Raw genomic sequence first — 27,126 nt, 5'->3', positions numbered from 1 at the left:
ATATACACAATTACTGTACTTCCTGTATACTCTATACCACTACCTCGCTTACAGTATCCCGTGGACTGTTCATATGGAGGACAGCGTAGGATTCTCCATGACATTTTAAATGAAAAAATACTAATTTGTGATATATTTGTTGACTATCTGTATTGTGAACTACAGTACGTCTCGTCCTCTCCTCTATCCATGTCCTACCCTCTCTCTCCCTCCCCCCACCCCCCTCCAGACGAGTACACAGATGCAGAGCAGTCCCCTGTCCTCCCCCACCCAGTCTCCTACCCCCTCCCCCTCAGGCAGCGTGAGCAGTGTCTGTCCAGGCCTCGGCCCTCTGCCCCTACTGTCACAGTTCCCCCGGCCTGGACCAGGGTCCGCACAAGGTAACGCCACACGGAGACGGACAGATGCACACCGTAACACTTACCATGCACACACACACGCACACGCACACGCACACACACACACGTGGCCTCCTGAAAGGTGCCACTACAGCCGATTATGATGGGAGTCCCATAGAGCGGCGTACAATCAGCCCAGCGCCGTCCGGGTTAGGGGAGGGTTTGGCCGGGGGGGCTTTCCTTGGCTCGCAACGCTTTAAGTAACTCCTTGTGGCGGGCCGGGCGCCTGCAAGCGTATTTTAGTGGTCAGTTGAACGGTGTTTCCTGGCTAAGCGAGCAGTGTGTTAAGAAGTAGCTTGGCGGGTCATGTGATGCAAGACGCATGCCTCTACCAACCCCGTTGGAGAGTTGCAGTGATAACACAAGATCCAAACAACCGATTTGGATGTCACGAAATAAGGGGAGAAAATATATATATATTTTTAAACACACACACACACCAGCTTGACATGTCATGACAAAAAGATGTGTACATGTGCCACCTTACTGACCAAATGTCACTGTGAGCCGGTAGCAGTCACGCTCACACACACACACTCACACGCTCATACACACGCTCAGACACACACACACACACACACACACGCTCATACACACGCTCATACACACACACACACGCTCATACAAACACACACGCTCACACACACACACACACATGCTCACACACACACATGCTCACACACACACACACACACACACACACACACACACACACACACACACACACACACACGCTCATACAAACACACACACACACACACACACACACACACACACACACACACACACACACACACGCTCATACAAACACACACACACACACACGCTCATACAAACACACACACAGGCATATTTGACTATGGTGAGCCTCTGTTATTCCAGCTGAGATACTCCTGGTTCTTGCTCTTTCACCCACTTCCACAGTGACCCCTTCACACAGTGACCCCTTCATGATGAGCTGTCCATGTTGTTTTTGACTAGCCCCCAGCAGACCCTGAGAACCTCACTCACCTTATCCACATGGCTGCTCTGACCCCCCCCCCCCCCCCCTCCACACACACATACACACTTGCCTACATTAACTGGTCCTTTCACCTACTCATCTGTCCTCACACACTTGACTTGGGTTGCAAAGGGAGGATGACGAAACCTAAGTTAGGACATTTTGAGCGTGTTCATGTTTTTGGGGGAATTTTACAAGACGACACGCCATCAAGTGGAATTTTTGAGTACTTCAGATTATCACAAGTGTCTGTAATTATCTCTGGCCCTCTGTATCGCCTCATCTCCTGTATAATACTGTATATACAATAATTAAAGAAGATGATTTAAAAATTAAACATTAAATGACAAAGCTGTAAAACATTATCCTAAATATAAACCATCAACTTTGTGAATAACATTCATTGGTGTTTAATATGAGGGTTTCAGCATGACATGTCCTTTTTCTACATACTTGTATTTGTTTTACTATGTCAATGTCTTTGTGGACAGTTGTGAAAAAAGTCAACAGTAGGAAGACTTGCAGAGTTAAATGAAAATAATGCCATTGTTGATTAGATGCATTTTTTCATTAATTAGTCTATTTTCTATTGAATCATATGGTCTATTTACTAGAAACTCCTGGACAATAAGGAGACAAAAATGATAATAATTAATACTATATAATGATACGTTTCTTTTTTTTAAAAACTTTATTCAAGTGTAAATTACCAAAGTTAACATAGAAAACCAGTTAATTACCAATATTATTTCGGTAGCTTGCCCGACACACACACACACCAGTGGAGGCTGGTGTCATCATTTTTTTTAAGGAGGATGCGAGACCCACGATATACAGTGCATTCAGAAAGTATTCAGACCCCTTGACTTTTTCCACATTTTTATACGTTACAACCTTATTCTAAAATTGATTTGAAGAAAAAAAAATCCCTTATCAATCTACACACAATACCCCATAATGACAAAGCAAAAAAAGGTGTTTAGAAATGCTAGCAAATGTATTAATAATAAAAAACTGATCAGATTTAAATCACATTTACTCAAGTATTCAGACCCTTTACTCAGTACTTTGTTGAAGCACCTTTGGCAGCGATTACAGCCTCGAGTCTTCTTGGGTATGATGCTACAAGCTTGGCACACCTATATTTGGGGACTTTCTCCCATTCTTCTCTGCAGATCCTCTCAAGCTCCGTCAGGTTGGATGGGGAGTGTTGCTGCACAGCTATTTTCAGGTCTATACAGAGATGTTCGATCAGGTTTAAGTCCGGGCTCTGGCTGGGCCACTCAAGGACATTCAGAGACTTGTCCTGAAGCCACTCCTGCGTTGTCTTGGCTGTGTGTTTAGAGCCATTGTCCTGTTGGAAGGTGAACCTTCGCCCCAGTCTGAGGTCCTGAGCACTCCGGAGCAGGTTTTCATCAAGGATCTCTCTGTACTTTGCTCAATTCTGCTTTACCTCGATCCTGACTAGTCTCCCAGTCCCTGCCATTGAAAAACATCCCCACAGCATGATGCTGCCCCCATCATGCTTCACCATATTTGTTTAATTTATTTAACCTTTTTATTTAACTAGGCAAGTCGGTTAAGAACAAATTCTTATTTACAATGGCGGCCTACCAAAAGGCAAAAGGCCTCCTGCGGGGACGGGGGCTGGGATTAAAAATTAATCAATAAATAAATACAATATAAATATAGGACAAAACACACATCACAACAAGAGAGACAACACAACACCACATAAACACCACCACATGACAACACAGCATGGTAGCAACACAACATGGTAGCAGCACAAAACATGGTACAAACATTATTGGGCACAGACAACAGCACAAAGGGCAAGAAGGTAGAGACAACAATACATCACGTAAAGCAGCCACAACTGTCATTAAGTGTCCATGATTGAGTCTTTGAATGAAGAGATTGAGATAAATCTGTCCAGTTTGAGTGTTTGTTGCAGCTCGTTCCAGTCGCTAGCTGCAGCGACCCAGGGATGTGTGTGCTTTGGGGACATTTAACAGAATGTGATTGGCAGAATGTGTGTGTGTGTGTGTGTGTGTGTGTGTGTGTGTGTCCTAATAGTGTTATATAACTGTAGGGATGGTGCCAGGTTTCCTCCAGATGTGTCGCTTGGCATTCAGGCCAAAGAGTTCAATCTTGGTTTCATCAGACCAGAGAATCTTGTTTCTCATGGTCTGAGAGTCTTTAGGTGCCTTTTAGCAAACTCCAAGCAGGCTGTCATGTGCCTTTTACTGAGGAGTGGCTTCCGTCTGGCCACTCTACCATAAAGGCCTGATTGGTGGAGTGCTGCAGAGGTGGTTGTCCTTCTGGAAGGTTCTCCCATCTCACAGAGGAACTCTGGAGCTCTGTCAGAGTGACCATCAAGTTCTTGGTCACCTCTCTGACCATGGCCCTTCTCTCCTGATTGCTCAGTTTTGGCCGGGCGGCCAAAGTCTTGGTTGTTCCAAACTTCTTCCATTGAAGAATGATTGAGGCCACTGTTCTTGGAGTCCTTCACTGCTGCAGAAATGTTTTTGTACCCTTCCCCAGATCCGTGCCTCGACACAATCCTGTCTCGGAGCTCTACAGACAATTCCTCCGACCTCATGGCTTGGTTTTTTCTCTGACATGCACTGTCAACTGTGGGACCTTATATAGACAGATGTGTGTCTTTCCAAATCATGTCCAATCAATTGAATTTACCACAGGTGGACTCCAATCAAGTTATAGAAACATCTCAAGGATGATAAATGGAAACGGGCTCAATTTCGAGTCTCATAGCAAAGGGTCTGAATACTTATGTAAATAAGTTATGTTTTTTTTTCTTTGTAATACATTTGCAAAAACGTCTAAAAATCTGTTTTCGCTTTGTCATTATGGGGTGTATTGTGTGTAGATTGAGGATATTTATAGAATCCATTTTAGAATGAGGCTGTATCAAAATGTGGGAAAAGGAAGGGGTCTGTAGGTGGAAGGGGGTGAGAACCATGAGCCTCCTATGTTTTGTATTGAAGTCAATGTAGCCAGAGGAGGATGGAAGCTAGCTGTCCTCCAGCTACCCCATGGTGCTACCCTACAGAGTGCTGTTGAGACTACTGTAGACCTTCGTTGCAAAACAGTGTGTTTTAATCAATTATTTGGTGACGTGAATATATTTAGTTGTCTAAAAATTAGAGGTCAACCGATTAATCGGAATGGCTGATTAAGCCCATTTCAGGTTTTCATAACAATCGGTAATCAGCATTTTTGGATCCCGATTATGGCCGATTATATTGCAGTCCGCTGACCACCTGTTACGCGAGAGCAGGCAGCAAGGAGCCATGGTAAGTTGCTAGCTAGCATTAAACGTATCTTATAAAAAACAATCAATCTTAACATAATCACTAGTTAATTAACTACACATGGATGATGATATTACTAGTTTAACTAGCTTGTCCTGCGTTGCATATAATCAATGCGGTGCCTGAAATTGTCACTTCTCTTGCGTTCAGTGTAAGCAGAGTCAGGGTACACTTGAAGTCGGAAGTTTACATACACTTAGGTTGGAGTCACTAAAACTTGTTTTTCAACCACTCTACAAATTTCTTGTTAACCAGCTATAGTTTTGGCAAGTCGGTTAGGATATCTACTTTGTGCATGACACAAGTCATTTTTCCAACAATTGTTCACAGACAGATTATTTCACTTATAATTCACTGTATCATTATTCCAGTGTGTCAGAAGTTAACATACATCACAATTCCAGTGGGTTAGAAGTTTACATGACTGTGCCTTTAAACAGCTTGGAAAAATCCAGAAAATTATGTCATGGCTTTAGAAGCTTCTGATCGACTAATTGACATAATTTGAGTCAATTGGAGGTGTACCTGTGGATGTATTTCAAGGCTTACCTTCAAACTCAGTGCCTCTTTGCTTGACATCATGGGAAAATCAAAAGAAATCAGCCAAGACCTCAGAAAAAAAATTGTAGACCTCCACAAGTCTGGTTCATCCTTGGGAGCAATTTCCAAACGCCTGAAGGTACCACGTTAATCTGTACAAACAATAGTACGTAAGTATAAACACCATGGGACCACGCAGCCGTCATACCACTCAGGAAGGAGACGCGTTCTATCTCCTAGAGATGAACGGACTTTTTTAAAATATATATATATATAAAAATCGGCCGATTTAATCTTATTTTAATTTTTCACTGAGGAGGATGGTCCTCCCTCTTCTGACGAACTGACATTTACATTAGTCATTTAGCAGACGCTCTTATCCAGAGCAACTTACAGTAGTGAATGCATACATTTCATACATTTTTTTTTTTCTCTCCGTACTGGTCCCCCTGCTGTCCCCCAGCAGACCCTGAGAACCTCACTCACCTTATCCACATGGCTGCGTTGCCCCCCCCCCCCCCTTCCCCACACACATTCTCACACACACACACACATCACACCACCTTTCCTAGCTTGCTCTTTCACCTACACATCTATCTTCACACACTGCCTCAGCTCACCGTTTACACTCCACAGACACACAGTTATCCTGGCCTTTCGCAGACACACAGTTATCCTGGCCTTTCGCAGACACACAGTTATCCTGGCCTTTCGCAGACACACAGTTATCCTGGCCTTTCGCAGACACACAGTTATCCTGGCCTTTCGCAGACACACAGTTATCCTGGCCTTTCGCAGATGCATCTCTCCCCAACTTTCCCAGCTAACCCTTTAAACCCACGTTCACCTTTTGATTCTGGCTCACACATATTTCTCTAATATTTCAGTTTGTGTTCTGTGCCATGTGTGTAGGTGACGGGTGCTACTCTCTGTTGGGCCAGCCTCTCCAGTATAGCCTCTGTCCCTCTCCTCTCATCCACAGCCAGACCAATTACAGCTCACATCAGGTACTGTCTCTCTCTTTCTCCTTCCCTCCATCCCTCCCTGGTCTCTGTTCCGGCCCTCCGCGTCCCTTCAAAGTGTAGCATATAACCAGCCTATAACTAGCCTGTAACCTGCTTGACCCTGGTGCTGTTTGTGCATTTCAGAGCCAAGTAGGAATGAAGCATGGGGCGAGAGGGACGAGACAGACACTGAAGTCTCAATCTACAGACCTGGGGACCACTGACGTCGGTAAGACATCAGACTTCTTCATTACATTACATACGCTAGATCTACAAGACTACCTTATGCTTTCACCATCACACACACACACACCATACACACACACACCATACACACACACACACCATACACACACACACACACACACACACACACACACACACACACACACACCATCACACACCATCACACACACCATCACACACACACACACACACACCATCACACACACACCATCACACACACACCAACACACACACACACACCATCACACACACACCATCACACACACACCATCACACACACACCATCACACACACACCACACACCACCCCCCTCACACACACAAACACCATCACACACACACACACCATCACACACACACACACCATCACACACACACACACCATCACACACACACGCACACCATCACTCACACGCGCACACCATCACTCACGCACACACACGCACACACACACACACACACACACACACACACACACACACACACACACACACACACACACACACCCATCACTCACACACTCACACACACACCATCACTCACACACTCACACACACACCATCACTCACACACACACCATCACTCACACACTCACTCACACACTCACACACACACCATCACTCACACACTCACACACACACCATCACTCACACCACTCACACACACACACCATCACTCACACCATCACACACACACACCATCACACACACACACTCACACCATCACACACACACACACACCATCACACACACACACCATCACACACACACACACACCATCACACACACACACCAACACACACACACACACCATCACACACACACACACCATCACACACACACACACCATCTCACACACACACACACACACACACACACACACACACACATACACACATACACACACATACACACACACACACAGACACACACATACACACACACATACAAATGCCTGATCTTTATTTGTCCTTTATTATACCAGGTAGGTCCATGAATAATACATTTTTATTGACAGTGACGTACTGGAATGGGTCTGAATGTATTCATTCAGTTATTGTGTGGAAGTTCTATTAGTGTCATGTCTGACCTCTGTCTTCCTGTCTCCAGTGGTGAGTCGGGTGCTGGAGGTGACTGATCTCCCAGAGGGCATCAGTCGCCCTGAGGCTGAGAAGCTCTTCAACCAGCTGTCCATGTGCGGTGCGAAGATCCAGTGGCTCAAGGACCCGGTGGTGGGGGGCCGTGGAGGCTACTGTGGCCCTGGAGGGCATCACGGTCCTGGGGCTGGGATGGGGCCTGGAGGGGGGAAGGGCGACGGCAGCGACCCGGCTCACCTCTACACGGTGGTGGCTGTGTTTCCTTCCACCATGGCTGCACAGAGTGCTTCCTTCAAACTCAACAACAGTGGGGCGAGCCTCTTCAAACTGAGGGCCGCCAAAAAGAACTATGACCTAAGAGTCCTGGAGAGGGCCAGCTCCCAGTGAAAAGGAAGGAGAGAAGGGACGTTTGAAAAGTAGGAGTGGTAAGGAGTTGGACTGAGGGGACTGAACAGTTTGGACGGACAGGAAAGTGGGACAAGACGTCACACGTTAAGGGAAACGGGTGAACACAGAACACAAACTGAGAAGATGGTGTTTGCAAAATATGAAAATATATTTTCATTTTGAATTGTTTGTTTTATATTATTGATACCTAAAGAGCACATAAGATACGTGAGCATGTGGATCACTGTTGCTGTGTATTTGTGCTAACACCCACGTCCATGCACAGACAGGCAACAGGGTCACGTGGCACTCCTGAACACACTGGACAGTCAACTTCAGTCCATCCTTCCCTTCTTCCCCTCCGCTCTCCTCCAGACTTCCTCTCTCCCGCTCTCTCCCGCTCTCTCCCGCTCTCTCTCTCTCTCAGGCTGACTTATTTAAACGTTCATATGCACAATTGCTCTCTTTCTTTTATCTTTCTCTCCTTCCCCAACTCTCTCTATTTAGCCAATTGTCTCATACTCTGTCATGCTCTCGTTCTCTCTGCACATTCTCTAACTGCTCTCTCCTGCTTTCTGTTGGCCTGTATACTGCTGTTGTGGGTTTCTGTATATTGCTGTTTTTCTCAGAAGAGTATTGTTCTTTTTTGGTTCTATATATATTTATATAAGTGATGTATGGAATTAAATTAATTATATATTCAGTGACTTTTTCAGTGGATAAGTTTACCCCGTTTTACCTTACCTCACCAGCCCAACTTATCCCCTCCTCACCAACCCAACTTACCCCCTCCTCACGTACCTCACCAGCCCAATGTACTCCCTCCTCACCTACCTCACCAGCCCAACTTATCCCCTCCTCACCAGCCCAACTTACCCCCTCCTCACGTACCTCACCAGCCCAACGTACTCCCTCCTCACCTACCTCACCAGCCCAACGTACTCCCTCCTCACCTACCTCACCAGCCCAGCTACCCCCTTCACACCTACCTCACCAACCAACCTACCCCCTCCTCACCTACCTCACCAGCCCAACTTACCCCCTCCTCACCTACCTCACCAGCCCAACTTACCCCCTCCTCACCTACCTCACCAGCCCAACTTACCCCATTTTCCCATACGCCACCAGCCCAACTAACCCTGTCCTAGCCTACCTCACCAGCCCAACTAACCCTGTCCTAGCCTACCTCACCAGCCCAACTAACCCTGTCCTAGCCTACCTCACCAGCCCAACTAACCCTGTCCTAGCCTACCCTTGCAACCCCAGCTTACCCTATTCTCCCGGTGCCATGACCCCACTCTCCCCTCATTGTGCTTCTGTTTTTCGGTGACAGCAGTGCAGAACGTACCAGAAGAAGTAGTTACAAGTGCATAATGATTGCATAATGTCTATTGTAAATTTGATTGAATCAGTTATTTTGTTTTGTTTTAAAAAAAAATCTATAAAAGCAGAGAAAAAAAATCTATACAAATTGTTCCTGTGTCTGTGTTGCAATGATTTAACAGATCCGGAGGATTTGGATGTGAGTGGAATTTATTTGATCAATTTGATTTATATCTAATGTCCATAAATACACATGAGGTCGAATCACAGGATATATACACTGCTCAAAAAAATAAAGGGAACACTTAAACAACACATCCTAGATCTGAATGAAAGAAATAATCGTATTAAATACTTTTTTCTTTACATAGTTGAATGTGCTGACAACAAAATCACACAAAAATAATCAATGGAAATCCAATTTATCAACCCATGGAGGTCTGGATTTGGAGTCACACTCAAAATTAAAGTGGAAAACCACACTACAGGCTGATCCAACTTTGATGTAATGTCCTTAAAACAAGTCAAAATGAGGCTCAGTAGTGTGTGTGGCCTCCACGTGCCTGTATGACCTCCCTACAACGCCTGGGCATGCTCCTGATGAGGTGGCGGATTGTCTCCTGAGGGATCTCCTCCCAGACCTGGACTAAAGCATCCGCCAACTCCTGGACAGTCTGTGGTGCAACGTGGCGTTGGTGGATGGAGCGAGACATGATGTCCCAGATGTGCTCAATTGGATTCAGGTCTGGGGAACGGGCGGGCCAGTCCATAGCATCAATGCCTTCCTCTTGCAGGAACTGCTGACACACTCCAGCCACACGAGGTCTAGCATTGTCTTGCATTAGGAGGAACCCAGGGCCAACCGCACCAGCATATGGTCTCACAAGGGGTCTGAGGATCTCATCTCGGTACCTAATGGCAGTCAGGCTACCTCTGGCGAGCACATGGAGGGCTGTGCGGCCCCCCAAAGAAATGCCACCCCACACCATGACTGACCCACCGCCAAACCGGTCATGCTGGAGGATGTTGCAGGCAGCAGAACGTTCTCCACGGCGTCTCCAGACTGTCACGTCTGTCACGTGCTCAGTGTGAACCTGCTTTCATCTGTGAAGAGCACAGGGCGCCAGTGGCGAATTTGCCAATCTTGGGCTGTAAGCACAACCCCCACCTGTGGACGTCGGGCCCTCATACCACCCTCATGGAGTCTGTTTCTGACCGTTTGAGCAGACACATGCACATTTGTGGCCTGCTGGAGGTCATTTTGCAGGGCTCTGGCAGTGCTCCTCCTGCTCCTCCTTGCACAAAGGCGGAGGTAGCGGTCCTGCTGCTGGGTTGTTGCCCTCCTACGGCCTCATCCACGTCTCCTGATGTACTGGCCTGTCTCCTGGTAGCGCCTCCATGCTTTGGACACTACGCTGACAGACACAGCAAATCTTCTTGCCACAGCTCGCATTGATGTGCCGTCCTGGATGAGCTGCACTACCTGAGCCACTTGTGTGGGTTGTAGACTCCGTCTCATGCTACCACTAGAGTGAAAGCACTGCCAGCATTCAAAAGTCACCAAAACATCAGCCAGGAAGCATAGGAACTGAGAAGTGGTCTGTGGTCTCCACCTGCAGTAACCACTCCTTTATTGGGGGTGTCTTGCTTATTGCCTATAATTTCCACCTGTTTTCTATTCCATTTGCACAACAGCATGTGAAATTTATTGTCAATCAGTGTTGCTTCCTAAGTGGACAGTTTGATTTCACAGAATTGTGATTGACTTGGAGTTACATTGTGTTGTTTAAGTGTTCCCTTTATTTTTTTGAGCAGTATATTTCTGTTTACACAACACATTCTTCCATCTATGCCATGGCATTAAATAGAACATTGCGTATTATATATTTTTATGTTCTACTAGAATCCTAAAGTGAGTCATCTGTTGACATCACGCCAGTGTCAACATCTCGGCATCACTGGACCGCTGTAATGACTTTGTACCCTTCTGAGGTGTGTGTGTGTGTGTGTGTGTGTGTGTGTGTGTGTGTGTGTGTGTGTGTGTGTGTGTGTGTGTGTGTGTGTGTGTGTGTGTGTGTGTGTGTGTGTGTGTGTGTGTGTGTGTGTGTGTGTGTGTGTGTGTGTAGTACTAGCCTTGTGTGAGCACCAGAAGTCTGCAGAAGAATAGTAAACCAAGGAAAATGTGGATAAGTGAGGACAATTCACCGGTTCTCACTTATAAAAAAAAAAGTCTGTTTTGGGTTTAGGGATTAAAATCAGGGTTTGGGGTTAGGGATTAGAATCAGGGTTTGGGGTTAGGGATTAGAATCAGGGTTTGGGGTTAGGGATTAGAATCAGGGTTTGGGGTTATGGTTAGGGAAAATATGATTTTGAATGAGAATCAATTGTTGGTCCCCAAAAGGTTCCTCAAGTATAGTAATGTCTCGTGTGGGTGGGTGGGACAGCTGAGCACATAATACACCCTGTGTCTCAGCTGACTGGGAGAAATGAGAACCCTGTGTCTCAGCTGACTGGGAGAAATGAGAACCCTGTGTCTCAGCTGACTGGGAGAAATGAGAACCCTGTGTCTCAGCTGACTGGGAGAAATGAGAACCCTGTATCTCAGCTGACTGGGAGAAATGAGAACCCTGTGTCTCAGCTGACTGGTAGAAATGAGAACCCTGTGTCTCAGCTGACTGGTAGAAATGAGAACCCTGTGTCTCAGCTGACTGGTAGAAATGAGAACCCTGTGTCTCAGCTGACTGGTAGAAATGAGAACCCTGTGTCTCAGCTGACTGGTAGAAATGAGAACGTCGTGCCTCCACGTCCTCCCAGTGTAGTGAACCGTTTAGAGGTCAGTCATCACATGAACACATCCATCACAACTGTCTGCTCAGCATTAATATCAAAGCAAACGTCTCTCTCTTCACACACACTGTTGTTATTCATGTTAGCAGGCATAGGTGTGCCAATATCGGTGCATTACAGCAAGACTTCGAACTGCTTGTCCAATCAGCATCCAGGATCCAAATAACCCGTTTTATAATTTTGATTTATACTGAACAAAAATATTAACTCGACATGAAGCAATTTCAAAGATTCTACTGAGTTACAATTCATGAGGAAATCAGTCAATTAAGACAGCCTATAGGGAGGAGGTCAGAGACCTGACCGTGTGGTGCAAGGACAACAACCTCTCCCGCAACGTGATCAAGACAAAATTGATTGTGGACTACAGGAAAAGGAGGACCGAGCACGCCCCCATTCTCATCGATGGGGCTGTAGTGGAGCAGGTTGAATGCTTCAAGTTCCTTGGCGTCCACTTCAACAACAAACTAACATGGTGCAAGCACACCAATACAGTCGTGAAGAGGGCACGACAAAATCTATTCCCCCTCAGGAGACTGAAAAGATTTAGCATGGGTCCTCAGATCCTCAAAAGGTTTTACAGCTGCACCATCGAGAGCATCCTATTTTCATGTCAAGAAAATAGTCAAATAATAGTAGGTGTTTCCAAACTTTTGACTGATACTGTTTATACGTCTCTTGGTCACAGATACCTTAAAAAAAAAATGGGCCCTGCAATGGGCCTTAAGATCTCATCACAGTATTTCTGTGCATAAAAATTTCCATCAATAAAATGCAATTGTGTTCGTTGTCCATAGCTTATGCGTGCCCATACCATAACCCCAACGCCACCGTGGGAAGCTCTGTACACAACATTGACATCAGCAAACCGCTTGCCCACACGATGCCATACACGTGGTCTGCGGTTGTGAGGCCGGTTGGACGTACTGCCAAATTCCCTAAAACAATGTTGGAGGTGGCTTATGATAGAGAAATTAACATTACATTTTCTGGCAACAGCTCTGGTGGACATTCCAGCCGTCAGCATGCCAATTGCACGCTCCCTCAAAAATGATGATGCGTTACAAAACTGCACATTTTATGGCATTTTATTGTCCCCAGCACAAGGTGCACCTGTGTAATGATCATGCTGTTTAAGCTTCTTGATATGCCACACCTGTCAGGTGGATGGATAATCTTGCAAAGGAGAAATGCTCACTAACAGGGATGTACAGTGGGTATAGAAAGTCACCACCCCTTTCAAAATGTTCCCCTTTTATTGCCTTACAGCCTGAAATTAAAACACATAAAATCTTACTTTTTCCGGCTTTATTTACACACAGTAACCCACAATATCTAAGTAAAAAAAAATGTATCTGAAAATGTATTGAGATAGTAAAATACTGTATTTGGATAAGTGGACACCCTCCTGAGTTAATACTTGGTGGAACCACCTTTTGCTTGAATTACAGCCATGAGTCTCTTTGAATACGTCTCTACTAACTTTGCACACCTAGACTGTACAATATTTGCCCATTCTTCCTTGCAGAATTGTTGAAGCTCTGTCAAATTGCATGGTGACCGCTCATGGACTGCACTCTTCAAGTCATTCCACAGATTCTCGATGGCATTTAGGTCAGAGCTCTGACTAGGCCACTCAAAGACATTCACCTTCTTGTCCTTCAGCCACTGTTCGGGTTGCTTTGGCGGTGTGCTTTGAGTCATTATCATGTTGAAACGTGAACCATCTTCCCATTTTCAACTTCTCCTCAAGGATCTGTTGGTATTTTGCACTGTCCATTTTCCCTTCTATCCTGACAAGTGCTCCAGTCCCTGCTGAAGAGAAACACCCCCACAACAGGATGCTGCCACCGCCGTGCTTTACTGTAGGCGTGGTGTTATTTACTGTAGGCATGGTGCTATTTACTGTAGGCATGGTGTTATTTACTGTAGGCGTGGTGCTATTTACTGTAGGCATGGTGCTATGGTGTTATTTACTGTAGGCATGGTGTTATTTACTGTAGGCATGGTGCTATTTACTGTAGGCATGGTGCTATTTACTGTAGGCATGGTACTATTTACTGTAGGCATGGTGCTATTTACTGTAGGCATGGTGTTATTTACTGTAGGCATGGTGCTATTTACTGTAGGCATGGTGTTATTTACTGTAGGCATGGTGCTATTTACTGTAGGCATGGTGCTATTTACTGTAGGCATGGTGTTATTTACTGTAGGCGTGGTGCTATTTACTGTAGGCATGGTGCTATGGTGTTATTTACTGTAGGCATGGTGTTATTTACTGTAGGCATGGTGCTATTTACTGTAGGCATGGTGCTATTTACTGTAGGCATGGTACTATTTACTGTAGGCATGGTGCTATTTACTGTAGGCATGGTGTTATTTACTGTAGGCATGGTGCTATTTACTGTAGGCATGGTGTTATTTACTGTAGGCATGGTGCTATTTACTGTAGGCATGGTGCTATTTACTGTAGGCATGGTGTTATTTACTGTAATCATGGTGCTATTTACTGTAGGCATGGTGTTATTTACTGTAGGCATGGTGCTATTTACTGTAGGCATGGTGTTATTTACTGTAGGCATGGTGTTATTTACTGTAGGCGTGGTACTATTTACTGTAGGCATGGTGCTATTTACTGTAGGCATGGTGTTCTTTACTGTAGGCATGGTGCTATTTACTGTAGGCATGGTGCTATTTACTGTAGGCGTGGTACTATTTACTGTAGGCATGGTGCTATTTACTGTAGGCATGGTGTTCTTTACTGTAGGCATGGTGCTATTTACTGTAGGCATGGTGTTATTTACTGTAGGCATGGTGCTATTTACTGTAGGCATGGTGTTCTTTACTGTAGGCATGGTGCTATTTACTGTAGGCATGGTGTTCTTTACTGTAGGCATGGTGCTATTTACTGTAGGCGTGGTGCTATTTACTGTAGGCATGGTGTTATTTACTGTAGGCATGGTGCTATTTACTGTAGGCATGGTGTTATTTACTGTAGGCATGGTGTTCTTTACTGTAGGCATGGTGCTATTTACTGTAGGCGTGGTGCTATTTACTGTAGGCATGGTGTTATTTACTGTAGGCATGGTGCTATTTACTGTAGGCGTGGTGTTATTTACTGTAGGCATGGTGCTATTTACTGTAGGCATGGTGCTATTTACTGTAGGCATGGTGTTATTTACTGTAGGCATGGTGCTATTTACTGTAGGCATGGTGCTATTTACTGTAGGCATGGTGCTATTTACTGTAGGCATGGTGTTATTTACTGTAGGCATGGTGTTATTTACTGTAGGCATGGTGCTATTTACTGTAGGCATGGTGTTCTTTACTGTAGGCATGGTACTATTTACTGTAGGCATGGTGCTATTTACTGTAGGCATGGTGCTATTTACTGTAGGCATGGTGTTATTTACTGTAGGCATGGTGCTATTTACTGTAATCATGGTGCTATTTACTGTAGGCATGGTGTTATTTACTGTAGGCGTGGTGTTATTTACTGTAGGCATGGTGCTATTTACTGTAGGCATGGTGCTATTTACTGTAGGCATGGTGCTATTTACTGTAGGCATGGTGTTATTTACTGTAGGCATGGTGTTATTTACTGTAGGCATGGTGCTATTTACTGTAGGCATGGTGCTATTTACTGTAGGCATGGTGCTATTTACTGTAGGCATGGTGCTATTTACTGTAGGCATGGTGCTATTTACTGTAGGCATGGTGTTATTTACTGTAGGCATGGTGCTATTTACTGTAATCATGGTGCTATTTACTGTAGGCATGGTGTTATTTACTGTAGGCGTGGTGTTATTTACTGTAGGCATGGTGCTATTTACTGTAGGCATGGTGCTATTTACTGTAGGCATGGTACTATTTACTGTAGGCATGGTGTTATTTACTGTAGGCATGGTGTTATTTACTGTAGGCATGGTGCTATTTACTGTAGGCATGGTGCTATTTACTGTAGGCATGGTGCTATTTACTGTAGGCATGGTGCTATTTACTGTAGGCATGGTGCTATTTACTGTAGGCATGGTGCTATTTACTGTAGGCATGGTGTTATTTACTGTAGGCATGGTGTTATTTACTGTAGGCATGGTGCTATTTACTGTAGGCATGGTGTTATTTACTGTAGGCATGGTGCTATTTACTGTAGGCATGGTGTTATTTACTGTAGGCGTGGTGCTATTTACTGTAGGCATGGTGTTATTTACTGTAGGCATGGTGTTATTTACTGTAGTCATGGTGCTATTTACTGTAGTCATGGTGTTATTTACTGTAGTCATGGTGCTATTTACTGTAGGCGTGGTGTTATTTACTGTAGGCATGGTGTTCTTTACTGTAGGCATGGTGTTATTTACTGTAGGCATGGTGTTATTTACTGTAGGCATGGTGTTATTTACTGTAGGCATGGTGTTCTTTACTGTAGGCATGGTGTTATTTACTGTAGGCATGGTGTTATTTACTGTAGGCATGGTGCTATTTACTGTAGGCATGGTGCTATTTACTGTAGGCATGGTGTTATTTACTGTAGGCATGGTGCTATTTACTGTAGGCATGGTGTTATTTACTGTAGGCATGGTGCTATGGTGTTATTTACTGTAGGCATGGTGTTATTTACTGTAGGCATGGTGCTATTTACTGTAGGCATGGTGCTATTTACTGTAGGCATGGTGTTATTTACTGTAGGCATGGTGTTATTTACTGTAGGCATGGTGCTATTTACTGTAGGCATGGTGCTATTTACTGTAGGCATGGTGCTATTTACTGTAGGCATGGTGCTATTTACTGTAGGCATGGTGCTATTTACTGTAGGCATGGTGTTATTTACTGTAGGCATGGTGCTATTTACTGTAGGCATGGTGCTATTTACTGTAGGCATGGTGCTATTTACTGTAGGCATGGTGTTATTTACTGTAGGCATGGTGCTATTTACTGTAGGCATGGTGCTATTTACTGTAGGCGTGGTGTTATTTACTGTAGGCATGGTGTTATTTACTGTAGGCATGGTGCTATTTACTGTAGGCATGGTACTATTTACTGTAGGCGTGGTGTTATTTACTGTAGGCATGGTGTTATTTACTGTAGGCATGGTGCTATTTACTGTAGGCATGGTGCTATTTACTGTAATCATGGTGTTATTTACTGTAGGCGTGGTGTTATTTACTGTAGGCATGGTGCTATTTACTGTAGGCATGGTGCTATTTACTGTAGGCATGGTGTTATTTACTGTAGTCATGGTGCTATTTACTGTAGGCATGGTGCTATTTACTGTAGGCATGGTGTTATTTACTGTAGGCATGGTGCTATTTACTGTAGGCATGGTGCTATTTACTGTAGGCATGGTGCTATTTACTGTAATCATGGTGTTATTTACTGTAGGCATGGTGCTATTTGCTGTAGGCATGGTGTTATTTACTGTAGGCATGGTGTTATTTACTGTAGGCATGGTGCTATTTACTGTAGGCATGGTGCTATTTACTGTAGGCATGGTGTTCACTGAATGTAGAGTAAAAAATGTTTACGTGGATATTGTGGGTTACTGTGTGTAAATAAAGCTGGGAAAATCAGATTTAGTTTTTTAATTTCAGGCTGTAAGGCTACAAAAGGGGAACATTTTGAAAGGGGTTGGTGACTTCCTATACCCACTGTAAACAAATTTGTGCACAACATTTGAGAGAAATAAGCTTTTTGTCCTTATGGAAAATATCTGGGATTTTTTTTTCAACTAACTTTACATGTTGCATTTATATTTTTGTTCAGTGTAGCATCGTGATACATTGAAGAATGGACACAGATCTTTTCTATGACCAACTAACTATCAAAGTGAATTTCAAATCAATTACATTGTGAATCACCAAGATGGTCAACAAGTCCAGTGTTAAGTGTTTGAATTAGGCCTAGTACTTCACCTTTTGTTTAGACTCCCATGGTAAACATAGTTAATAAATCAAATCTCTCGTACACATTGTCCACATCCTTACACAACATCCGGACAGAGACATCTCTCTGAAGAGTTCAGAGTCATTATAGCTGTCCAGTGATTTTTGTGATGCTGACAAGAGCGTGATGAGAACACACACACACACACACATACAGACATACACACTACGAGACACACAACCCACCACCACAGAGACAGGGCTGCAGCATTACTCCGTCTCCAACCTGTTGAACCGCATTTGGACAGTTGACTATGACTGTATCCCAAATGGTAATCTGTTTAGTGCACTACTTTCAACCAGGGTCCATAGGGCTTTGGTCAAAAGTAGTGCACTACTTTTGACCAGGGTCCATAGGGCTTTAGTCAAAAGTAGTGCACTTTGTAGAGAATAGAAAGCTATTTGTGAAGTTGACTATGTAAAGACCCGAACAAAGGACCAGGGGATTCAACTGGAAGTGATGTGCAGCGCCCACCAAGCTGCCCATGGCTGTGTAGAACTGAGCTTGGCTTGGGGGGCTTGGACCACTCTGACTGGTTGAGGACCTCTTTGGCTGGTGAGGAACTTTAAGGCACGGTGCATTCAAATCATCTCACTCCATTGTCAAAATTAAGTTGAGAATTTAGGATTCCTTTATGAACCAATATAACTTGTAAGAAGAAATTGTATAATAAAATATTTTACAAGATTAATTGTACATAGTGTTTCTCATTAGCATTGATTAAGACAGTTCTGGTCAAGCAGTGGTAGACTTGAGTGACCATGAAAACTACAATGAGTATTATGGGCATAGATGTACAGTGCCTTGGGAAAGTATTCAGACCCCTTGACTTTTTCTACATTTTGTTACATTAGTCTTATTCTAAAATTGATGAAATAATAAAAAATCTTTATAAATCTACACACTACCCCTAAAAAATACCTTATTTACGTAAGTATTCAGACCCTTTGCTATGAGACTCGAAATTGAGCTCAGGTGCATCCTGTTTCCATTGTTCATCCTTGAGATGTTTCTACAACTTGATTGGAGTCCACCTGTGGTAAATTCAATTGATTGGACATGATTTGGAAAGGCACACACCTGTCTATATAAGGTTCACAGTTGACAGTTCATGTCAGAGCAAAAACCAAGGCCTGATGTCGAAGGAATTGTCTGTAGTGCTCCGAGACCGGATTGTGTCGAGGCACAGATCTGGGGAAGGGTACCAAAAAATGTCTGCAACATTGAAGGTCCCCAAGAACACAGTGGCCTCCATCATTCTTCAATGGAAGAAGATTGGAACCACCAAGACTCTTCCTAGAGTTGGCTGCCCGGGCCAAACTGAGATATGGAGGGAGAAGGGCCTTGGTCAGGGAGGCAATGGTCACTCTGACAGAGCTGGGAGAACCTTCCAGAAGGACAATCATCTCTGCAGCACTCCACCAATCAGGCCTTTATGGTAGACGGAAGCCACTCCTCAGTAAAAGGCACTTAACAGCCCGCTTGGAGTTTGCCAAAAGGCACCTTAAGACTCAGACCATGAGAAACAAGATTCTCTGATCTGATGAAACCTAGATTGAACTCTTTGGCCTGAATGCCAAGCGTCTCATCTGGAGAAAACCTGGCACCATTCCTACGGTGAAGCATGGTGGTGGCAGCATCATTCAGCGGCAGGGACTGGGAGACTAGTCAGGATCGAGGCGAAGATGATTGGAGCAGAGTACATAGAGATCCTTGATGAAATCCTGCTCTGGAGTGCTCAGGACCTCAGACTGGGGAGAAGGTTCACCTTCCAACTGGACAACGGCTCTAAGCACACAGCCAAAGCAATGCATGAGTTGCTTCTGGATAAGTCTCTGAATGTCCTTGAGTGGCCCAGCCAGAGCCCGGATTGAACCTGATCTCACATCTCCGGAGAGACCCGAAAATAGCTGTGCAGTGACATTACTCACCCAACCTGACAAAGCTTGAGAGGATCTGCAGAGAAGAATGGGAGAAACTCCCCAAATACAGGTGTGCCAAGCTTGTAGTGTCATACCCAAGAAGACTCAATTCTGTAATCGCTGCCAAAGGTGCTTCAACAAAGTACTAGGTAAAGGGTCTGAATATTTATGTAAATGTAATATTTGAGTTTATTTGTAATAAATGTACAAAAATCTATAACCTGTTTTTTCTTTGTCATTATGGGGTATTGTGTGTAGATTAAGGAGAGGAAAAAAAAGTTTTCAATTTTAGAACAAGGTTGCAAAATGTGGAAAAGGTCAAGGGGTCTGAATACTTTCCAAAGGCACCTATATAGCTACTTTGCTGGCACTTTATTTTATGTCACAGAAAATGACCAGATGTACTAAGAAATGACATGTTAACATGGTGAATAAATATAAATACATTACTGTATTTGTTTGTTTTTGTGGCACATTTGTACATCATTTTTTGGAAAATAACTGATCAAATAAAACTTTATTTGTCAAATGCCTTACTGTGAAATGCTTACTTACAAGCCCTTAACCAACAGTACAGTTCAAGAAGAGTTAAGAAAATATTTACCAAGTAAAATAAAGTAAAAAGTAACACAATAACAATAATGAGGCTATATACAGGGTGTTACGGTACAGAGTCAATGTGGAGGCTATATACAGGGTGTTACGGTACAGAGTCAATGTGGAGGCTATATACAGGGTGTACCAGTACAGAGTCAATGTGGAGACTATATACAGGGGGTACCGGTACTGAGTCAATGTGCTGGGGTACAGATTAATTGAGGTAATGTGTTCATGTAGGTAGGGGTGCAGTGACTATGCATAGATACTAAAAAGAGCGTAGCAGCAGTGTAAAAAAGGGAGGGGGGGGGGGTCAATGTAAATAATCCAGTGGCCATTTGATTAATTGTTCCGCAGTCTTATGGCTTGGGGGTAGAAGCTGTTAAGAAGCCTTTTGGACCTAGACTTGGCGTTCAGGTACCGCTTGCCGTGCGGTAGCAGAGAAAACAGTCTATAACTTAGGTGATTTTATGGGCTTTCCTCTGACACCGCCTGGTATAGGGGTCCTGGATGGCAGGAAGCTTGGCCCCAGTGACGTACTGGGCCAAACACACCACCCTCTGTAGTGCCATGCGGTCAGATGCAGAGCAGTTGCCATACCAGGTAGTGATGCAACCGGTCAGGAGGCTCTTGATGTATTCACAACAAGCGAAGCAGCAGCAGATCAGCAGCCACCTTTCTCTCTACAGCATCGTACTGCTCCTTCTGCCCTTTTACAGACACCAAGACCTGACTACCACACAGCACAATGGAAAGGTGGATACCTAGTCAGTTGTCCAACTGAATGCATTCAACTGAAATGTGTCCGCATTTAACCCAACCCCTCTGAATCAGAGAGGTGCGGAGGCCTGCCATAATCGACATCCACATCTTCGGCGCCCGGGAAACAATGGGTTAACTGCCTTGTTCAGGGGAACAGTGGGTTAACTGCCTTGCTCAGGGGAACAGTGGGTTAACTGCCTTGCTCAGGGGAACAGTGGGTTAACTGCCTTGCTCAGGGGAACAGTGGGTTAACTGCCTTGCTCAGGGGAACAGTGGGTTAACTGCCTTGTTCAGGGGAACAGTGGGTTAACTGCCTTGTTCAGGGGAACAGTGTGTTAACTGCCTTGCTCAGGGGAACAGTGGGTTAACTGCCTTGTTCAGGGGAACAGTGGGTTAACTGCCTTGTTCAGGGGAACAGTGGGTTAACTGCCTTGTTCAGGGGAACAGTGGGTTAACTGCCTTGTTCAGGGGAACAGTGGGTTAACTGCCTTGCTCAGGGGAACAGTGGGTTAACTGCCTTGCTCAGGGGAACAGTGGGTTAACTGCCTTGTTCAGGGGAACAGTGGGTTAACTGCCTTGCTCAGGGGAACAGTGGGTTAACTGCCTTGTTCAGGGGAACAGTGGGTTAACTGCCTTGCTCAGGGGAACAGTGGGTTAACTGCCTTGCTCAGGGGAACAGTGGGTTAACTGCCTTGCTCAGGGGCAGAACGACAGATGTTTACCTTGTCAGGTCTATAGCTACTACTGCATTCCAAATGAAACCCTATCCCCTATATAGTGCACAACTAAGGATCAGTCTAATTCAATCATGTGTTTTGCTAATCAAATTGTTCTCCTCCTCCTCCACCTCCTCTTCCTTGTTCTCCTCCTCCCCCACCTCCTCTTTCTTGTTCTCCTCCTCCTCCACCTCCTTGTTCTCCTCCTCCACCTCCTCTTCCTTGTCCTCCTCCTCCACCTCCTCTTCCTTGTCCTCCTCCATCTGTCTCTCCTCCTCCCCCACCTCCTCTTTCTTGTCCTCCTCCTTTTCCACCTCCTCTTCCTTGTTCTCCTCCTCCACCTCCTCTTTCTTGTCCTTGTTCCTTGTCCTCCTCCGTCTGTCTCTCCTCCTCCTCCTCTTCCACTTCCTTGTTCTTTTTTCAGGTGGGGCTACAGCTCTCCTCTATAGAGCAGTCAACAGAACACCACAGTCAGTCAACAGAACACCACAGTCAGTCAACAGAACACCACAGTCAGTCAACAGAACACCACAGTCAGTCAACAGAACACCACAGTCAGTCAACAGAACACCACAGTCAACAGAACACCACAGTCAGTCAACAGAACACCACAGTCAACAGAACACCACAGTCAGTCAACAGAACACTACAGTCAGTCAACAGAACACCACAGTCAACAGAACACCACAATCAGTCAACAGAACACCACAGTCAGTCAACAGAACACTACAGTCAGTCAACAGAACACCACAGTCAGTCAACAGAACACCACAGTCAGTCAACAGAACACCACAGTCAGTCAACCGAACACCACAGTCAGTCAACAGAACGCCACAGTCAGTCAACAGAACGCCGCAGTCAGTCAACAGAACACCACAGTCAACAGAACACCACAGTCAGTCAACAGAACACCACAGTCAGTCAACAGAACACCACAGTCAGTCAACCGAACACCACAGTCAGTCAACAGAACGCCACAGTCAGTCAACAGAACACCACAGTCAGTCAACAGAACACCACAGTCAGTCAACAGAACACCACAGTCAACAGAACACCACAGTCAGTCAACAGAACACCACAGTCAGTCAACAGAACACCACAGTCAGTCAACAGAACACCACAGTCAGTCAACAGAACACCACAGTCAGTCAACAGAACACCACAGTCAACAGAACACCACAGTCAGTCAACAGAACACCACAGTCAGTCAACAGAACACCACAATCAGTCAACAGAACACCACAGTCAGTCAACTGCTGCCCTTTTGTAGGTGCCCAGCTCCCTCTGTGCTCTCACACATTCTCTCCACACCATCCATTCAACTCATATGAGTCAAGAGCTAATCAATAAGCACCATCATGCAGAGAAAGTGTAGCTCAATTTCCATTGCCTATATAATGCGTCGATAGTGATGTATTTTATTTTATTGCATCTAGAATTGAGAAATTGAGAAACAGCAGTGTATTTTTTACATCGATTTCAGTGTTTTTTTCCTGCTGTTGTTCTGTCTGTTCTGTCTCCTGCTCAGTCCAACCACAGTGACCCGGTTATTGAGACCCTGCGCGCTGGTGTGTTAACGGCCAACAGGGAGCGCAAGAAGGGATCAGAGGACAAGAAGAACGTGAGTGGGAGGATGTTAAGAGTGTGAGAGTGTTCACATGATGGCCAGTTCACTCACTTGGTGTCTCGTTAGCCTGAAATACAGAACCTGGCTTGCTAACGTCACACTCCTTGTACTCTGTGTCATTCCAAATAGTATGACAAGAGGTGGCCAAGAGTGTCATGGTAACCCAGGTTAGTGTCATGGTAACTCAAACAGACTGGTACCCAGGTTAGTGTCATGGTAACCCAGGTTAGTGTCATGGTAACCCAGGTTAGTGTCATGGTAACTCAAACAGACTGGTACCCAGGTTAGTGTCATGGTAACTCAAACAGACTGGTACCCAGGTTAGTGTCATGGTAACCCAGGTTAGTGTCATGGTAACCCAGGTTAGTGTCATGGTAACTCAAACAGACTGGTACCCAGGTTAGTGTCATGGTAACTCAAACAGACTGGTACCCAGGTTAGTGTCATGGTAACCCAGGTTAGTGTCATGGTAACCCAGGTTAGTGTCATGGTAACTCAAACAGACTGGTACCCAGGTTAGTGTCATGGTAACCCAGGTTAGTGTCATGGTAACTCAAACAGACTGGTACCCAGGTTAGTGTCATGGTAACTCAAACAGACTGGTACCCAGGTTAGTGTCATGGTAACCCAGGTTAGTGTCATGGTAACTCAAACAGACTGCTACCCAGGTTAGTGTCATGGTAACTCAGGTTAGTGTCATGGTAACTCAGGTTAGTGTCATGGTAACTCAAACAGACTGCTACCCAGGTTAGTGTCATGGTAACTCAGGTTAGTGTCATGGTAACTCAGGTTAGTGTCATGGTAACCGAGGTTAGTGTCATGGTAACCCAGGTTAGTGTCATGGTAACCCAGTTTAGTGTCATGGTAACTCAGGTTAGTGTCATGGTAACTCAGGTTAGTGTCATGGTAACTCAAACAGACTGCTACCCAGGTTAGTGTCATGGTAACTCAGGTTAGTGTCATGGTAACTCAAACAGACTGCTACTCAGGTTAGTGTCATGGTAACTCAGGTTAGTGTCATGGTAACTCAGGTTAGTGTCATGGTAACTCAAACAGACTGGTACCCAGGTTAGTGTCATGGTAACTCAGGTTAGTGTCATGGTAACTCAAACAGACTGGTACCCAGGTTAGTGTCATGGTAACTCAGGTTAGTGTCATGGTAACTCAAACAGACTGCTACCCAGGTTAGTGTCATGGTAACCCAGGTTAGTGTCATGGTAACTCAAACAGACTGCTACTCAGGTTAGTGTCATGGTAACTCAGGTTAGTGTCATGGTAACTCAAACAGACTGCTACTCAGGTTAGTGTCATGGTAACTCAGGTTAGTGTCATGGTAACTCAAACAGACTGCTACTCAGGTTAGTGTCATGGTAACTCAGGTTAGTGTCATGGTAACTCAAACAGACTGCTACCCAGGTTAGTGTCATGGTAACCCAGGTTAGTGTCATGGTAACTCAAACAGACTGCTACTCAGGTTAGTGTCATGGTAACTCAGGTTAGTGTCATGGTAACTCAAACAGACTGCTACCCAGGTTAGTGTCATGGTAACCCAGGTTAGTGTCATGGTAACTCAAACAGACTGCTACTCAGGTTAGTGTCATGGTAACTCAGGTTAGTGTCATGGTAACTCAGGTTAGTGTCATGGTAACTCAAACAGACTGCTACCCAGGTTAGTGTCATGGTAACTCAGGTTAGTGTCATGGTAACTCAAACAGACTGCTACCCAGGTTAGTGTCATGGTAACTCAGGTTAGTGTCATGGTAACTCAAACAGACTGCTACCCAGGTTAGTGTCATGGTAACTCAGGTTAGTGTCATGGTAACTCAGGTTAGTGTCATGGTAACCCAGGTTAGTGTCGCTGATTGGAAGGAAAGGATCAAACCCAGAAGTTGTTGTCTGTTATCCCGTCCGTTATCCCGGCTCTAATCTGTATTTCTCTCCATCTAGATGATGATGATGGAGGAAGAGGACTTCCGACAGCCCAACAAGCAGGAGGAAGGGGAAGGAGAGGGGGTGAGTAGAAGGAAGAAGTGAGGGGGGTGAGGAAGAGGAAGAGGAAGAAGGGGAAAGAGACGGGGGTGAGTCAAACAGATTAGTCTTTTCTAACTCCATACAGAGTTCCATCTCTGTTCACACACACTCTATGCTGCCTCAGAGGCACAGCTGGCATACCTCAGCATGCTAACAGGGGATATACAGCTGGCATACCTCAGCATGCTAACAGGGGATATACAGCTGGCATACCTCAGCATGCTAACAGGGAATATACAGCTGGCTTACCTCAGCATGCTAACAGGGGATATACAGCTGGCATACCTCAGCATGCTAACAGGGGATATACAGCTGGCATACCTCAGCATGCTAACAGGGAATATACAGCTGGCATACCTCAGCATGCTAACAGGGGATATACAGCTGGCGTACCTTAGCATGCTGACAGGGGATATACAGCTGGCATACCTCAGCATGCTGACAGGGGATATACAGCTGGCATACCTCAGCATGCTAACATGGGATATACAGCTGGCATACCTCAGCATGCTAACAGGGGATATACAGCTGGCATACCTCAGCATGCTAACAGGGGATATACAGCTGGCATACCTCAGCATGCTAACAGGGGATATACAGCTGGCATACCTCAGCATGCTAACAGGGGATATACAGCTGGCATACCTTAGCATGCTAACATGGGATATACAGCTGGCATACCTCAGAATGCTAACAGGGGATATACAGCTGGCATACCTCAGCATGCTAACAAAGGATATACAGCTGGCATACCTCAGCATGCTAACAGGGGATATACAGCTGGCATACCTCAACATGCTAACAGGGGATATACAGCTGGCATACCTCAGCATGCTAACAGGGGATATACAGCTGGCATACCTCAGCATGCTAACAGAGGATATACAGCTGGCATACCTCAGCATGCTAACAGGGGATATACAGGTGCCACTGCGGAGCTCTTGTTTGCTCACTCTGGGAGGGAACAGTGCTTGTATTACTGAACATGGGGAGGTTATAGAATGGTGAGACTGGCATTGTGTGTGTTTGTGAGATGTTTCGCAAAGCAAACCCAGAGGGAGACAATAAAGGAGACAAAGCTGCTGCAGATGACAAGGTAAGAGATGATGATGAGGATGACAATGATAGCGAATGACTCCCTGTTGTGTGTGTTGTCAGAATAAGAAGCCTCCGCTGGGGGAGGAGCTAGGTGTGTTCTCGCAGTCCCACTACTACCTGAATCTGTATCGCTTCAAGGCCGTGGGGAAAGATGACCTGGAACTACCCATGATGCACTTCATGTTTACTGACTCCAACTCCATGTACTGGTTCTCTCTCTCATGTGCATCTTAATATCTTTTGATATTGATC

The 27,126-nt window shown here is 45.0% G+C and overlaps 1 protein-coding gene across 1 annotated transcript in view; it reads left to right on the top strand.

Annotated features, from left to right (window-relative positions):
• Window positions 1-9,485, top strand: part of LOC106566126 (R3H domain-containing protein 2) — a 95,956-nt gene extending 86,471 nt beyond the window's left edge. The window contains exons 22-25 of the mRNA XM_082959574.1: window positions 230-380; window positions 6,192-6,286; window positions 6,428-6,512; window positions 7,638-9,485. Of these exons, the coding sequence (XP_082815700.1) occupies window positions 230-380; window positions 6,192-6,286; window positions 6,428-6,512; window positions 7,638-8,011 (705 nt within the window). The 3' untranslated portion in view covers window positions 8,012-9,485. The remainder of the gene's footprint in view (window positions 1-229; window positions 381-6,191; window positions 6,287-6,427; window positions 6,513-7,637) is intronic.
• The last annotated feature ends 17,641 nt before the right edge of the window (window positions 9,486-27,126 follow it).

Source organism: Salmo salar, chromosome 12 (genome assembly GCF_965601325.2).
Source record: "Salmo salar chromosome 12, fSalSal1, whole genome shotgun sequence".
Classification (NCBI taxonomy): Eukaryota; Metazoa; Chordata; class Actinopteri; order Salmoniformes; family Salmonidae; genus Salmo; species Salmo salar.
Note: the sequence above shows the minus strand (reverse complement) of the source record. Positions and strands in the feature narration are given on the sequence as shown.